The 13,689-nt window shown below is 49.3% G+C and overlaps 1 protein-coding gene across 2 annotated transcripts; it reads right to left on the bottom strand.

The window, feature by feature from the left end:
• Positions 1–6,006: 6,006 nt before the first annotated feature.
• Positions 6,007–8,682, bottom strand: PCGF1 (polycomb group ring finger 1). 2 transcript variants are annotated; one of them, XM_044680827.1, is made up of 9 exons: positions 8,585–8,682; positions 8,049–8,154; positions 7,714–7,866; positions 7,288–7,359; positions 7,080–7,203; positions 6,860–6,893; positions 6,508–6,594; positions 6,315–6,395; positions 6,007–6,137 (listed from the first exon to the last, which is right to left on the bottom strand). In XM_044680827.1, the coding sequence occupies exons 1-9, from the start codon at positions 8,675–8,677 to the stop codon at positions 6,090–6,092; spliced, it is 798 nt and encodes a 265-aa protein (XP_044536762.1). In that variant the 5' UTR covers positions 8,678–8,682; the 3' UTR covers positions 6,007–6,089. The 2 variants fall into 2 exon arrangements, with proteins under 2 accessions (XP_044536762.1, XP_044536764.1); XM_044680829.1 differs by having other exon boundaries at positions 7,080–7,185.
• Positions 8,683–13,689: the final 5,007 nt, after the last annotated feature.

Raw genomic sequence — 13,689 nt, 5'->3', positions numbered from 1 at the left:
AGAGAGCCACAAACAACCCTGATGCTCCAAGGTGAGGGCAGTCCAGGCTTCCCACAGAGCGTGGGTCTCTCTAGTTCTGGCTCTATAATGAATGGGAGCTCCCCCTGGCCAGCCTAATGCTTCAGATAGAGAAGGGGCCTTCTATATAAGGCAGAAACTGACCTGGCCACCCCAGGGCTAGGGGTCTGGCCTGAACCAAGCTTTCAGAGGCTAGACTGAGCCCCAAAGCCTGGAGTCACTCACTCCAGGACCTCAAAGCCTCAGATTGATGTAGGTGTCTGACTCAGGAATATTACTGTCCCCCAAGAGCCCTCACACATGAACACATACACAAAAAGACATGGGGGGGGGATGGAGCTGGACAGTCACACACCCATACCTGGCAAAAGCTCCTCACTGCTCTTCTCTGGCCAGAGTCAGGGCATTGACTCCTAGCATTGTCGACCTAGCAGAGACCCGCCTCAGGCGAATTACAATGGAATCCTCCTAGGCCTCAGGACGGCAGGGAGGGCTTGGAGCCCCCCTGGCTTAGCTCCTTCCCAGCAGAGAGCCAGGTTCGTGGGGGTCCCTCAGTTGCTCTGTCTGAATCCCAAAGCCTCCTACTCTCAGCCTATTGCTCCCTCGCCTCCAGAGCCTTCACCCGGCTTAAGAAGGCACAACAATCTCCAGTCCTCCCTCTCACACGCCAAATTATATTCACAATCGCACCAAACACACTGCGCAGGCTGCGGGTCAAGCTACTCCCTGGGACAGAAGGCAGACCTCTGAATCCCCTCACTTTAGACCAGTGTCCCCTCCATCCCCACCTCGGAGGTGGCTTCTGTTTCTGGGAGTCGCTGAGCCCCTGTCCCTTCGGAAAAACCAAGGGATTCGTGAAACTCCTGCCTGCCGCTTCGCAGCTGCTCCTTCCTCTGCGGCGGGTTCTGGCTGCGGGGTCTCCGGGTCTCCGGGTCTCCTGCTTGCACGTCCATTTCCCTTTCCCTCCCCTCCCCGGGGTTGGTAGCGCCTCTCTCCAGGTCATTCTTCTGCCCCCTTTGGGGAGTGTGTCGGTGACTGTGTGTTGCAGAGGTCTGTGTCCCTCGTTCCGCGACAGAGGGGGTGAGCCCGGGCTGCGCTCATTCCAGCATTGCTTTCTGCCCCGCCACACATTCAGGGATGAAGGCAGGGACAGGGACCCGAGGCATCGGGGCACCCTGGAGCTGCAGCATTCCTTGAGAAGAGCCTGACAGTTCCCTAAAGACCTCAAGGACGCACACTGAGCCCGATGCACACAGACACAAAGACAGACAGACCGCAAACACATACGCAACCGTACACATATACACAACTGCGTGGTTGAATAGACACACAATGGACACACTGGCGACTAATGGTCAAAGATTAGAATGAACCCAAGTGTGCAGGCCGACTGAGGTGATTCTCGCACCTCTTCACAGGTTACTCAATGTCGGAGGGGAGACCCCCGCCTCCGCACGCACACCTCGCTTCCCATCCCCTCCCCTGGCTAGGCTGGGAGCTGCCTTTCTTCGCTCAAATCAATGTCTGTCCCATCGATGCTGTTTCACTTAATCTGTAATTAAAGTGGGTCCCGGGAGAGTCTCCGTGTGCCTCTCCTCCCAGCCCCAACCCTCATTCCTGGAATCCCTTCTCTTTCAACTCCACCGAGAGGCTAAGGTAGAAAACACACACCTCCTAGGCACAACGCAAAACTCCCCCAAGCATACACAACATGGACACATAACTCCTAAGTGCACACTCACAGCACACCTCTTACACATTTGTATCTACAATAGACATTTTCAAAAACCCAACTCACACACAAGCCAAAATCTGCCTCCGATGCTGCCATCCATCTACCTGACTCCTTTGCTCACAAGCTCTCCTTCCTTCCTCCCTTCTTTCTTTTCTTTTCTTTCTTTACTTCTTTCCTTTCTCTTTTTCTTTCTTTCTCTCTTTTTCTTTCTTTCTCTCTTTTTCTTTCTTTCTCTCTCTCTCTCTTTCTTTCTTTTTCTTTCTTTCTTTCTTTCTTTCTTTCTTTCTTTCTTTCTTTCTTTCTTTCTTTCTTTCTTTCTTTCTTTCTTTCTTTCTTTCTTTCTTCCTTCCTTCCTTCCTTCCTTCCTTCCTTCCTTCCTTCCTTCCTTCCTTCCTCTCTCTCTCTCTCTCTCTCTCTCTCTCTCTCTCTCTCTCCCTTCCTTTCTTCCTTCCTTCGTCCCTCTTTATCTGGGTCCCTTTATCAGACCACCCTGCTGATCTTCTGATGCATTCCTGTCCCCAGAGGTCCCAGGTACCTGGGGAGAATCAAGTTGGAGGGGTGACATCTTGCCCTGAGCCTGATCGGGAGCCATAGTTTCTCAGTCTGACAGTCTAAGATGTAAACAGTGCTCAAGGGTAAGGAAGAAGACTTGAGAAAAGTGGGGTGTGATCTCCTGAGTCTGAGGGCTGAAGCAAACTCACATCTGTCACCCCAGATAAGAACTGGCTTTCAAGCCGGGGGCTTTTCCATTTTTGCTTTTTCTTTCCTTCTCTCTCTCTCTCCCCCCCTCCTCCTCCCCCTCCCTCTCTCAGTGCCTGTCTCAGGTAATGGGGTTAGCCTGTCCCCTGGGTAGTGGTGGGAGGGGTGGAGATGCAGAGAATAAGAAAATGGTGAAGAGATTTGGATTGGGGATGGGGGAAAAAGAGACCCCCCCAAAAAAAACAGCCTCCAACAATGAGAGACACCTGGAAAGGCATGTATGCAATAGAAACTAAGACACAGACTAGAGACAGATGTACAAAAATACTCCATTTTTTGAGCTAGAAAGGCTCATACAGAAACGGGCCAACAGAGAGCCATCAACAAAGAGAAAGATAAAAGTAGACACACAGAACCTGAGCAACAAAGATAGTCATGGGCCCAGTAAAGACCAGTAGACATCGGGACAGAAGATAAAGAATGCACAGAAACACAGCCAGACAGCTCACACAGAAAGGGAGGTGCCCCATTTCTCAAGAAGAGAGTCTCCCCTGGGACTGGTGAGGGGCCATTGAAGGGATTTCTCAGTCTCCCCCCAAACCCCCGACCTCCAGCCTCTTGCTGGCCCCAGGTCAAGGAGCCAGAGAGAAACCGGATCCATTGGAGAAGGGGTTGGGGGAGGAGAGAGGGGTGAGTGATTAATGAGGGAGATTAAACCTCAGGGCTCAGAGGTCACTCCCCCCCCCCCACCATGGGAAATTGAGAAGGTCCCTCTCGTAGGGGAGAGGGCAGGGAGTGAAACCAACTGAAGATCCTCCCATAACCTGACACTCATCACTACCCCCAACTTCACTCCCTGTCACAACATACCACTCCAGTCCCTGGTCAGTATGGTCACTGACCCCCACCCCCCATGATGCTTCATGAACTTCAGTGCTGAAAACACCCTCATCCCCTGTGACCACCACCACAAACTTGTTCCATGACCTCTCCTACATCGCCCTTTAGTGACCCACACGCTCCTTTTCACACATCCCATCAACCATCTCACAGCCTGGCACTCATCATGGACCTCAGATCCCATTTTTGATCCCTACTCTGTTACTGATTCAGCCCCCACCCAAAACATCTCTGTCAGACTTCCCAAGCTGGAGAGCAGCACCTCACCATCTGGTCACAGCCCCAGCACTAAGAGCCCCCCCCAAACACTGCCTACTCTTTTCCAGCTCATCCTTCACCCTTCTCACTTCTCTACCATCCCATCAATGGAGAGCTAAACATCATCCCTTAACCCAGTGATTCCCAAAGTGGGCGCAGCAGCAATCCAGGGAGGCGGTGATGGCCACAGGTGCATTTATCTTTTCTATTAATTGCTATTAAAATTTAAAAAAATTAATTTCCAGGGTGCTAAGTAATATTTTTTCTGGAAAGGGGGCGGTAGGCCAAAAAAGTTTGGAAACCACTGGCTTAACCCAACTATACCTCAGTTATCCAGAGCAAACCATCACTGATCCAATGTATTCCTGAAGACTGATCGCCTCATCTCAACCTTGTAGAGGCCTCTTACCATCATCACCGAGTTTCTGTGTGTCGTCACCATGCCTCCTCTGCAAATGCAGCTCAGGCAATAATTCCTAAGCTAATTTGGGCCCACCTCCAGTTAGTCACTTTTCTATATTCCTCTGGAGTTTGGGATAAACCCATCGGAGGGCGGATAGGCTCTCATTTGTCTTCATGTCAGATATTGTTAAACAGAATTCACATCAAGGTCAAGACTCATTGGAGATGTGCCTTAGAAAAGTCTCACTCCTGGTCCAGTTTCCTCATCCCAGTTCTTTCCCTCTCCTTTTCGCTATATTTCCAAAGACAGATAGCACAAAACCCTCAGACTCGGGAGGAAAATTTGGATCTAGCTCTCACTGTGACAAATCACCTTCCCTCTCTCGAACCCATTTCCCCACTAGAAAATCCAGAATAATCTGTATACTAGCTCTTTTGTAAACCTAAAAGTGATATCCAGATGGTATTTCTTTTTTTTTTTTTTTAAACCCTTGTACTTCGGTGTATTGTCTCATAGGTGGAAGAGTGGTAAGGGTGGGCAATAGGGGTCAAGTGACTTGCCCAGGGTCACACAGCTGGGAAGTGGCTGAGGCCGGGTTTGAACCTAGGACCTCCTGTCTCTAGGCCTGACTCTCACTCCACTGAGCTACCCAGCTACCCCTAAATTTCTTTTGAAAGTAGGGGGAATGCTGGCAGAAGCATTGGAGCAATGGAGAAAACCGAGGCCTAGAAACATTATGCTCTTTGTGTTTGTAAATGTTGGCATAAGCCCCAAGTGCCCTGGTGGGTACTTTCACGGTTTTGAGATGTAGAGATGTAGAGATCAAATGAAACCCTTAAAACAGTTTGCGAAGCTTAAATGGACTAACTTTTGGCTATTATCTATGGGAAAAATGAGGCCTAGAAAAATAGGAAGTGATTGGAACAAGGTCTACACAGCCAAGACCCACAGCTTCAGGTTCTCCCAGGGTTCTCTCCCCAACACAGTGCATGTGTCCATATGTGTTACATACGCTTTTACTTTTTGGTCTCCTGAGGACACCAGGGGGAGGGCAAGGGCAGGGGAGGAGTCACCTTCATCCCCGACAGCTGGGAACAGCTGGGGGGGGGGAGGGAGAGGGAAGGCAGAGAGCTGAGGACAGACGGCAACCAGGGCTCTCTTCTTACAATCTTTCCCCGAGCTTCCTAGAAGAAGCTACCCGGCCAGACAAAGGGGAGAACAGTGTAGTACAGAGCCTGTGGCGAGGGCTCCAGGTCCCTTTTCTTTCTGCCATTCCTTTGACCAAGCCTGGACCCCAAAGGAGTTCTGAGATCTCTGGGACCCAGAGCACAAGGCCCATCCACAGGTCCTGAGATGAAGACACACCATGGGGTACTTGTTGCAGGGGAATAAAGGAGGTTGGTAGAATGGGGGGCCCAGCTGACCCTACAGCTGGTCTGAATCAGTGGCGGTGGGGAGGGAACAGCTGCCAAAGCAAGAGCTTGGCCAAATCTTTCCCCCACCCCCCTGCCGATGAAAGACACAAAGAAGATCCTCGTCTAGAGGTTGGAGCCTCTCTGAAGAGCATGGGGGAAGGGATGGCTATGGCTCTCCAGAGGTGTCAGACTGGGCTCCCCAACTTCCTGACAAAGGGCTCACCCCCTCCTCTTCTCCAGTCATATCCTTGGGTCCTCCCACCTGGACACTTTCCCACCCTACCCTGCAAGACTCTAACTTTCCCCTGAGAGTGTTTGAGGTTGCTCCCTGGCCTTAGTTCTCCACACCATTTTCCCTCAGCCCTGCTAAGGCAGCTTGTTGGCTCTCATCAATCCCTCGATGCCCACTCAGTTCCCCACAGTCCAGCAGAAGTAACTGAGATTTGCTGAATAATGAATGGGAGAATGGAGTGGGTAGGCAGGGGAAAGAAAGGGAGGGAAGGGAAGGCAAGGAAAGAGAGGCCATGTCAGTCAAGGAGGTGAAAGGGATGGGAAGAAGGAGAGTTCAAGGAGCCAATGGTGCTTTTTCAGCTTTTATTTCAAAAATAAAACCGCTGTGGGTCTCACATAAATATCTGGGGTGGGGGAGGGAGGCCAGCTTCTACCTCCTTTTTTCCTTTACGCTGTAATGCAGGAGCAGGGGTGCAGGCTAGTGAAGAGAAGAGGGAAGGGCCGTTACACACTATCGACATTCCTTCATCCTTAGCCTCCTTCCCTGAACCAACAACCACCCTTTTCTCCTAGCTAAAACCAATATCTTCCTATATAAAACCCCACCTCCAATCCAGTCTAGTCCCTCACTGCCCCCAAACCTTCTCTTCCCTACCTTGCCAAACCATCGAGAAAGCCAAATCTGTTTCATAGTCATGTGATCTGGGAGAACTTCATTGTCAAACAGGAGCTGTACCTGGAGGGAGGAGAGGGGAGACCCGGTCACGGTCACTCTAGGACAGGTAGCCCCTCAGCCCTTCCTCCCTCAACCTACTTTTTTACAGCTTCTTCCTAGAAGAATAACTCACATGTTGGGGGTTTAGCATCAGCCTTCTACACAGGACCCTCCTGAGATGTCGAACCTCAGCTCGGACAGAACAACGGACGAACTTGTGCTGGACAGGGAGGGAAGACAGAGAAAAAACAACGGACTCCAAGTCAAGAACTCTCAAGTTCAAATCCTGACCCTTCCCAAGTGCCCTCATCTGAGTAATGGGGATGATACCTATATAATCTTCTACAGGATTACTTTGTAGTTTAGTTTGCAAACCTTAAAGTGCTTTAGATGTGAGAGCTACTATTATTACATAAGTGCAATTGAGGTGTTATTAGGTTATTTGGATGGGAAGATGGGAGAGCTCCACACCTCAGCCCTCTTACCTGTAAAATGCTTTTATTTTTGTCTTTGCCAGAGCTGTTGTGGAGAAGGGGGAACAAAGACAATGGTTAGGCATTTTTTTACTACAGGCCCTGCTTCCCCTCTCCTTCAGATCTTTGTTTATAGAGGAGATCAGCTGGTTTCCTTCCCCCTCCCGACTCTGCACTAAACTTGGGATAGACCATCATTTCCATGCCCCCTCCCCCCAATCACACCCCTCACCTTAGTTTTTCTAGGCATAAGCTGAGCTGCTCATCGTAACGATAATAGTGGGCTTTTGAATGGTCAAAGCTGTTGTAGGGGAGGCCAAGGGTACCCGGGGCTGGTTCTAGGAGAGACACGGTGACTATCACAAGGGAGTGAGATGTGAGATGGAAAAATGGAAAACGCTGGGGAAAGAGATGGTTTCCTTTCCTGAGGCTATACTCACCTTCCCCAGTGGGTTGGGTGACTCGGTCCAGGCCTCGTGACTGATAGAATTCCCGGATCCTTTTCTCCTCACCTGAGTGGAGGGGAGTGTCAGATATTCATGTTAGACCCTTAGTCTCTATTCCTAGTCACTACCCCTAATCCTTCATAGCCTAACCTCACATGTGCACTTACATCCTAGTGGAAATGAAATTTGTCACTGTCCTGCTGGCTCTCGAGTCATAAAAAGTCAGAGCTGGAAGGCTCTTTAGAAATTTAGCCTACCTCCCTCATTTTTCTCTGAGAGGGAAACTGAGGCCCAGGGTGGGAACAAAACTTGCCCAAGCTTTAAGTGGTAAATTTAGGCAGTGAAGTTGGATGCCTGGCTTTTCTGGGGGCTTTTTCACTGCCCTGAGGGCAGGGGGTGGGTGGGGAAGAGGACACTCACTGTCCTGAAGGCCGGGTACCAGCTTGTACACGATGTCCTGCATGACCCGGTCAAGTTTGAGGTTGAGCAGCGGTTGGGTTTCGTGAATTTTTATGTTGCACATCGGACAGTATTTGCTGGTCTGCAGGTACTTCACTATGCAACTCTTACAGACTATATAGAGGGAGAGATGTCATATACTTTGCAGCCTTCCTCCTGCCCTCCCTCCTTGTCCTTGGTAAGGGATACGGGAAGAAGGATCCCCCCAAAGGGAGCTCCATCCAGGGTTCCCTGGGCTGCCCTCCCTCATGAAGGGCACAGAGTGGGGTGGGCTAGTGGGTGGGGAGGACCCTCACAGGTGTGCAGACACTCCGTGATGGTCGTGGCATCCACAAAATAGCCGGCGCACAGACAGCAGACGATGTGTTCGTTCAAGTCCTTGATCTTCACTCGGACTTCCTCCTGCAGCCAAACTGACCATCACTGACTTTCTAAGTGTCCACCCTGACACCCGACGTAGGACAGTCCAACGAAAACCTCTTTGTGTTACCGGCCCCCTCCCTGCTACCCCGTCCGACCCTTAGATGGGCGAGTGCTCCACACCCGGGCTATGCCTCCCCCACCACCACCCCTGGGCCCCCCATCTCCGCCCAGCAGGGGGCTCGCCACTCAACCGGAGCTCTCGGCGTAAGGAGGGGGGCGAGGGAGGGGGTCGCGGAGCGCATGCGTTATACTCGGGGGTCGCCCCCCTCTCCAAACACCACGCACGCGCATCCAGTACCCAGGCGCAGCGCAAGCGCATTGGGCATCGGGCCAGCTGCCCAGCAGCCCACTGGCCTCAGGGCCTCGGTTCTCCCCGCTGCCTGGCATCTCCAGCCTGCCGTCTCCGTACCTCGTTCCGCAGCGGGTCCATCTTGTACACCGACTGAAGTTGGTTCCGCAGCCGCATCGCGATCGCCATCGGGCCCCCCTGAGGAGACGCCATCTTAAAGGCTGAGCCCGGCCAGCCACTTCCGGTGCCGCCTGCTGGGCGGGGCCTGTCTCCCGGCAACAGGGGGCCTAGGCCTTTTCTGATTGGTTGCCCCGCCCAGTACTCCGCCCCACTGTTCCCCACCCCTCTCTCCCGTGTGCTCACCTGAGTTCGGCCCGCCCCTAACCCCGCCTCGCTCGGCGTCAGAGCTGCCGAGGGGGCTTCGAGCTGCCCCGTTACCCTAGAGAGGCCGAGGCCGCGCATCCCTGGGCCAGACCCCGCGGATGCCGCGGTGCCTACGTCTTCCGGAGGCTGCCGCGGCCGGGAAGAAGGGCACCCGCGTCTCTTCCAGCAGCTCCCCCCCGAGGATCCTCCCCAGCCTAGCCGAGTCTAGCGCGGGACGAGTAGGGCGCCTGGCGAACGTCTGCTCCCGAAAACAGGGCCCTCCGTGGCCGGAGATTGAGCTCTCCCGCGGCCAAATCCTTGACGCGCGGGGCGTAGTCGTAGTCCCGTGTCCGTCCTCTCCGGATTCCCTGGCGGACCAACCCCTACCCCTCCTCTGCTCGCTGCAGCATCGCCCCTATAACGATCTTCTCATGTGACCCCCACCTCCAGTAGCCACGCTAGGGGGTCTCAGAGACCCCCTCCCTCCCACCTCTGATGCTGCCTATCTGCTGGAGATTTCCTCTAGTTCGAATCAATAAGCATTTATTAAGCGCCGACGAAGTGCTAGGCACTGTCCTAAGCAGGGTGGGGGCGATAAAGGCAAAACAAGAAAATAAACTGTCCTAACCGTTAGGGTGATAACACAATTCAATTTGGGACTGCATGCATGTGGATCACTACCCAGGGCTTCTCCCTAAGCGATTGTTTCTCCTCGGTGCGTTGCCTTCTGGGCCTCATCTCGTTTCCCCCCTCAGTTATTTGCCCCATTAGTGATACCCCCTTCACTAGTAATGGCTCCCCTCAGTGACCCACCCCATTGTTCTGCCCCTAGGTATCACACCCTCTTGTTCTCTTTCTCATCAGCGATATATCTCAGCGTTTTCCCTTTAGGTTGTTCCCTTTTGTTTCCCCCATCTGCAAACTACCCTCCCTCCTTTTCTCCATTCCAGCCCCCTCAGTAACAGATCTCTTCTCTCTGAGGGAATCTCATAGTCTCTTGGGGAGTGTCTTTGGAAGTCTCTCCGGGCACCTCTGAGGGGAGGGGCTCCTGGGGGGCTGGCAGTGATCCCCCATCCCCCTGCTGCTGGGGGGCAGGCCCGGCTTAATGATGGTGATTTAATCATTGGCGCCTGCCAAGGCCTGGGACAAGCTAATGCAGAGCAGATGCTGAAGGGGGTGGGGAGGAGATGAAGGGACAGAGGGCACACAGCAGACAGACACCACACACACATGGATAGGCACACCCTATAGAGACACTGAGAACCCCCCTCCACACACACACACACACACACACACACACACACACACACACACACACACACACACATATCCCACACCCAGACATACTGTAAAATCTTTTCCTGCCCCTTATGGACGAATTGCACAGAAACTTGACACACAAACGCATGCACATCCCAGACCCAGACATACCACACACAGAGACAATACCAATATGTTGTATGAATGTCAGCCACACACAGACAACACTACACCCATTCACTGCATACTAACATACATAGTTGACATATCCATAAACTCATACACACTCAAAGGCACCCCACCTACACACACACACACACACACACACACACACACACAAAGTGGGCAGATACTAACAGACTAACAAACCCACATTTGCAAGCATATGTTCCCAAATTCAGAGACACATGCACACTCACAGACGTAATAAACAGATATACTATCCCTTACACATACCATTCAAAGAATTACTGAGTATCTACTATGTGTCCAGCCCTAAGCTGAGCACAGAAAAAAATCCATGCCATGTCTTCAAGAATCTTAAAAAAACACTTGGGAAGACAAGACAGGCACAAAGTTAATGTTAGTAGTTACAGTGGCCAGCATTCTGCAAAGTACTGCAAATATCTCGTTTTTATCTTTATATATATGCTGCTATTAGACCCATTTTACGGTTGAGGAAACCAAGGCAAAAAAGGCAAAAACAAAACCCTAGCACAAGGGTCACATAGATAGGAAGTGTCTGTCTGATGTAGGATTTGAATTTGTCTTCTTGACTTCAGATTCAGTACCCTCTTCACTGTGCCAGCTAGCTGCCACCTAAAACTGGAGGATCACATGAACAAAGATACAAGAGATGTAGAAAGACTAGTGCATTGGAAATCAGGCCTGCATGTGAGCCTCAACTATGCCACTAGCTACATTTGTGATTTTGAGCCAGAGTCTATTTTGTTACTTATAAAATAGGGATAATTCTTCACCATCACTCCTCAGTACTTTACTGGGCCATCACCCATACTCTTGCTATGACCTCCTCCCTTCTCAATACCCTCGTCCTTGGGGAACTGTTCCAATTTGTTATCCTCTTGAATTCCTACTCCATTTCTTCTGTTGCTCATGCCTTCCAAGCCAAGCCCTAAGGCTGGATTATTCCTCATGATGGAGCTACCTCTGCTCCTTCTCTGAACCGAGAAGGATAAAATCATGCAACAGTGCCGATTGTGTCCATTACATCTAATCTCAATTGCTTTCTAAACGTAGCAAGGCAATCTTTTTACTTTTCCCTATGTGATTCTCTATCCTATTCACCAGTGTTCCAAATATTCTCAAACCTCCCATAGCGCTGTCCCTCTTCTCATCTAAAGACCTTGACTCATTTATCAAAATATAAAGTTGCCAGGCATCTCTTATTTGTGTAATTTAGCCTAGTTTAAAACAAGATTAAAAAAAAAACCAAAAAACCTATCATCTTAGAATCATTTGCAACCAGTTTCAATGTTCTGATTCTAAGGTAGAAGAGCTGTAATGGCTAGGCAATGGGAGTTAAATGATTTGTCCAGGGTCACACAGCTAGGAAGCATCTTAGGATAGATTTAAACCCAGAATCTTCCATCTTCAGGCCTGGCTTTCTAACCTCTGAGTCACCTAGCTGTCCCCTAAAATGATTTTTTTTAACATCACCTGGGGGAGGCATCTTCTCACATATATTCTTTAGGGCCAAGCTTGTTTATTAAATTCCCAGCATTCAGTACCAGTGATGTCTGAACTGTCATATCTATTGCTCTTTTCTCAATCCTCAACCTTCTTCATCTTTATCTAGGACTTATCTTCCAAGATACTCTTTCCTCTCCAGCTTTTTTTGGCAATGTTCTCTTGGTTCTCCTCTCCCTCAACTATCCTTCTAAATCTCATTTGCTAACTAGGCTGCAGAACTCCAACATTGGGCTTATCTCAAGGTGTTGCCCTGGGCTCCTCTCTCTCTTTATCTGCCCACCTTTGGCAACATCTTCAGCTCCCATGAGTCTAATGCGTTCAGTCTTATTTTTGCAATGGACTCCCAGATTTATCCATCTAGTCCCAATATTTCTCCCGAGCCCTAGACCTGCAGCACTAGCTACTTATTCAACATTTGGAATTTTATACATACACATCACAAACTCAAAGTACCACAAGGCAAAAAAGAATTTCATCTATCCCTTTAGCTAACCTCCTTTCCAAACTTCCCAATTACTGTAGTTTATCATTATTCTTCTAGTCACCCGATTTCAAAATCTTTTTACTGTCTTTTACCTCACATATCCATTCATTTGCCAAATCTCTAATAACATCTCCCATATGTTCCTTTTGCTCCACTCGAACATCCATCACCCTCATTCAAATCCTTATCTCCTCTTGCCAAATTATGGAAATAACTTCCTGCTTGGTTTCTCTGTACTCTATCTAGTCCTACCTTCAATATAATTGCCAAAGTGATTTTTTTCCTGTGATACACATATTCAACAAACTGCAGTAGCTTAACATCACCTCCTTTCTTTGGCATTTAAAACCTTTTTAGATCTTGACATTATACCTTTCCGGCCTCCATTTTTTTCTCTTGCCATGTAAAAATATCAAAGCAATCTTATTAAGGGAAAACAAGCAAATATAGAACTTCTCTAAGAAATTAGATATTCTTCTAGGTCTTCACATGAGTACTTAGAAGCATGTTTCTCAACATTTTGGGGACAATTAGGATATATAATAAAAATGCACTTAAAACCTCATTTGAAACCTCAAAGCAAGAAAGAATTAGTTTCCCAACAATGACCTATATATATATATCCAAGCTTCGTTTTGACCTCCTGTGAATCCTCTTGCCTAGACAACGTTTGGATTCATTGGAGTGTGTTCCTTCTATCTTCTACCCATTTAGTGAATTCAATTTTTCCATGACCATGTTCATGTCCATGTCCCTGTACCTTTTTAGTAGGAAATAGTTTTTTTTTCAATTCCATTGTCTGACTGGAGTCTTGACCTCTGTGGAAATTAACACTGAATTGTGAAATAATTTCTCCTTTAGCCTCCCCACCCACCCCAACAACAGTTTGATTTTAAGACTGAAAAAGCTTCTATCCCAGACTATGAAATTGGGTGGGGTCCTCCTTTTTTTTGTTTATATCCTAAAAAGAATAACAGGATTTAGAGCAGGGACAAGCAGCCATTTGACACACGTAAATCAAAAAGCTCTAGCTGCCATTTTGGATTATAGTGGCAGGGAGGAGAGGGCCTGTTGGTGTCCTTAAGACCTGCCTCTTCCTATGAAGAAGTAATGAAGCCACTTTCTCAGTGGCTTTTTACCATTCAGAGATGTCTTGGGATGTCTAGGGGAGGGATTGATTGATGAGGTCCCAAAGGGCATTTATTGGGGTGCTCTAGAAGGTTCCTGGGGCTCTCTCTTCTGGCTTCTTAGGCTCTTTTGCTAAGCTTTCTTCTGTTCAGCTTATTCTCTTCAATTGGATTATGGACTGGCCAGTTTAGATTGTCTTGAATGGTCAACTAATTAAATTAAATTTAAGAAATACTGCCCATGGAAAATTTCATTCTTTACATCTCTTAGGGACACT

This window comes from Gracilinanus agilis, chromosome 6, assembly GCF_016433145.1.
Source record: "Gracilinanus agilis isolate LMUSP501 chromosome 6, AgileGrace, whole genome shotgun sequence".
Taxonomy (NCBI): domain Eukaryota; kingdom Metazoa; phylum Chordata; class Mammalia; order Didelphimorphia; family Didelphidae; genus Gracilinanus; species Gracilinanus agilis.
This window is presented reverse-complemented; position numbering and strand designations above follow the sequence as displayed.

Excerpts from the sequence above, each read along its gene's own strand:
- PCGF1 (XM_044680827.1), bottom strand. The coding sequence starts at position 8,677 with ATGGCGTCTCCTCAGGGGGGCCCGATGGCGATCGCGATGCGGCTGCGG. Across the intron at positions 7,867-8,048 it reads CACGGAGTGTCTGCACACCT|TCTGTAAGAGTTGCATAGTG; the intron begins GTGAGGGTCCTC and ends CCCTCTATATAG. Across the intron at positions 7,204-7,287 it reads CACCCAACCCACTGGGGAAG|TCACCGTGTCTCTCCTAGAA; the intron begins GTGAGTATAGCC and ends CCCTTGTGATAG.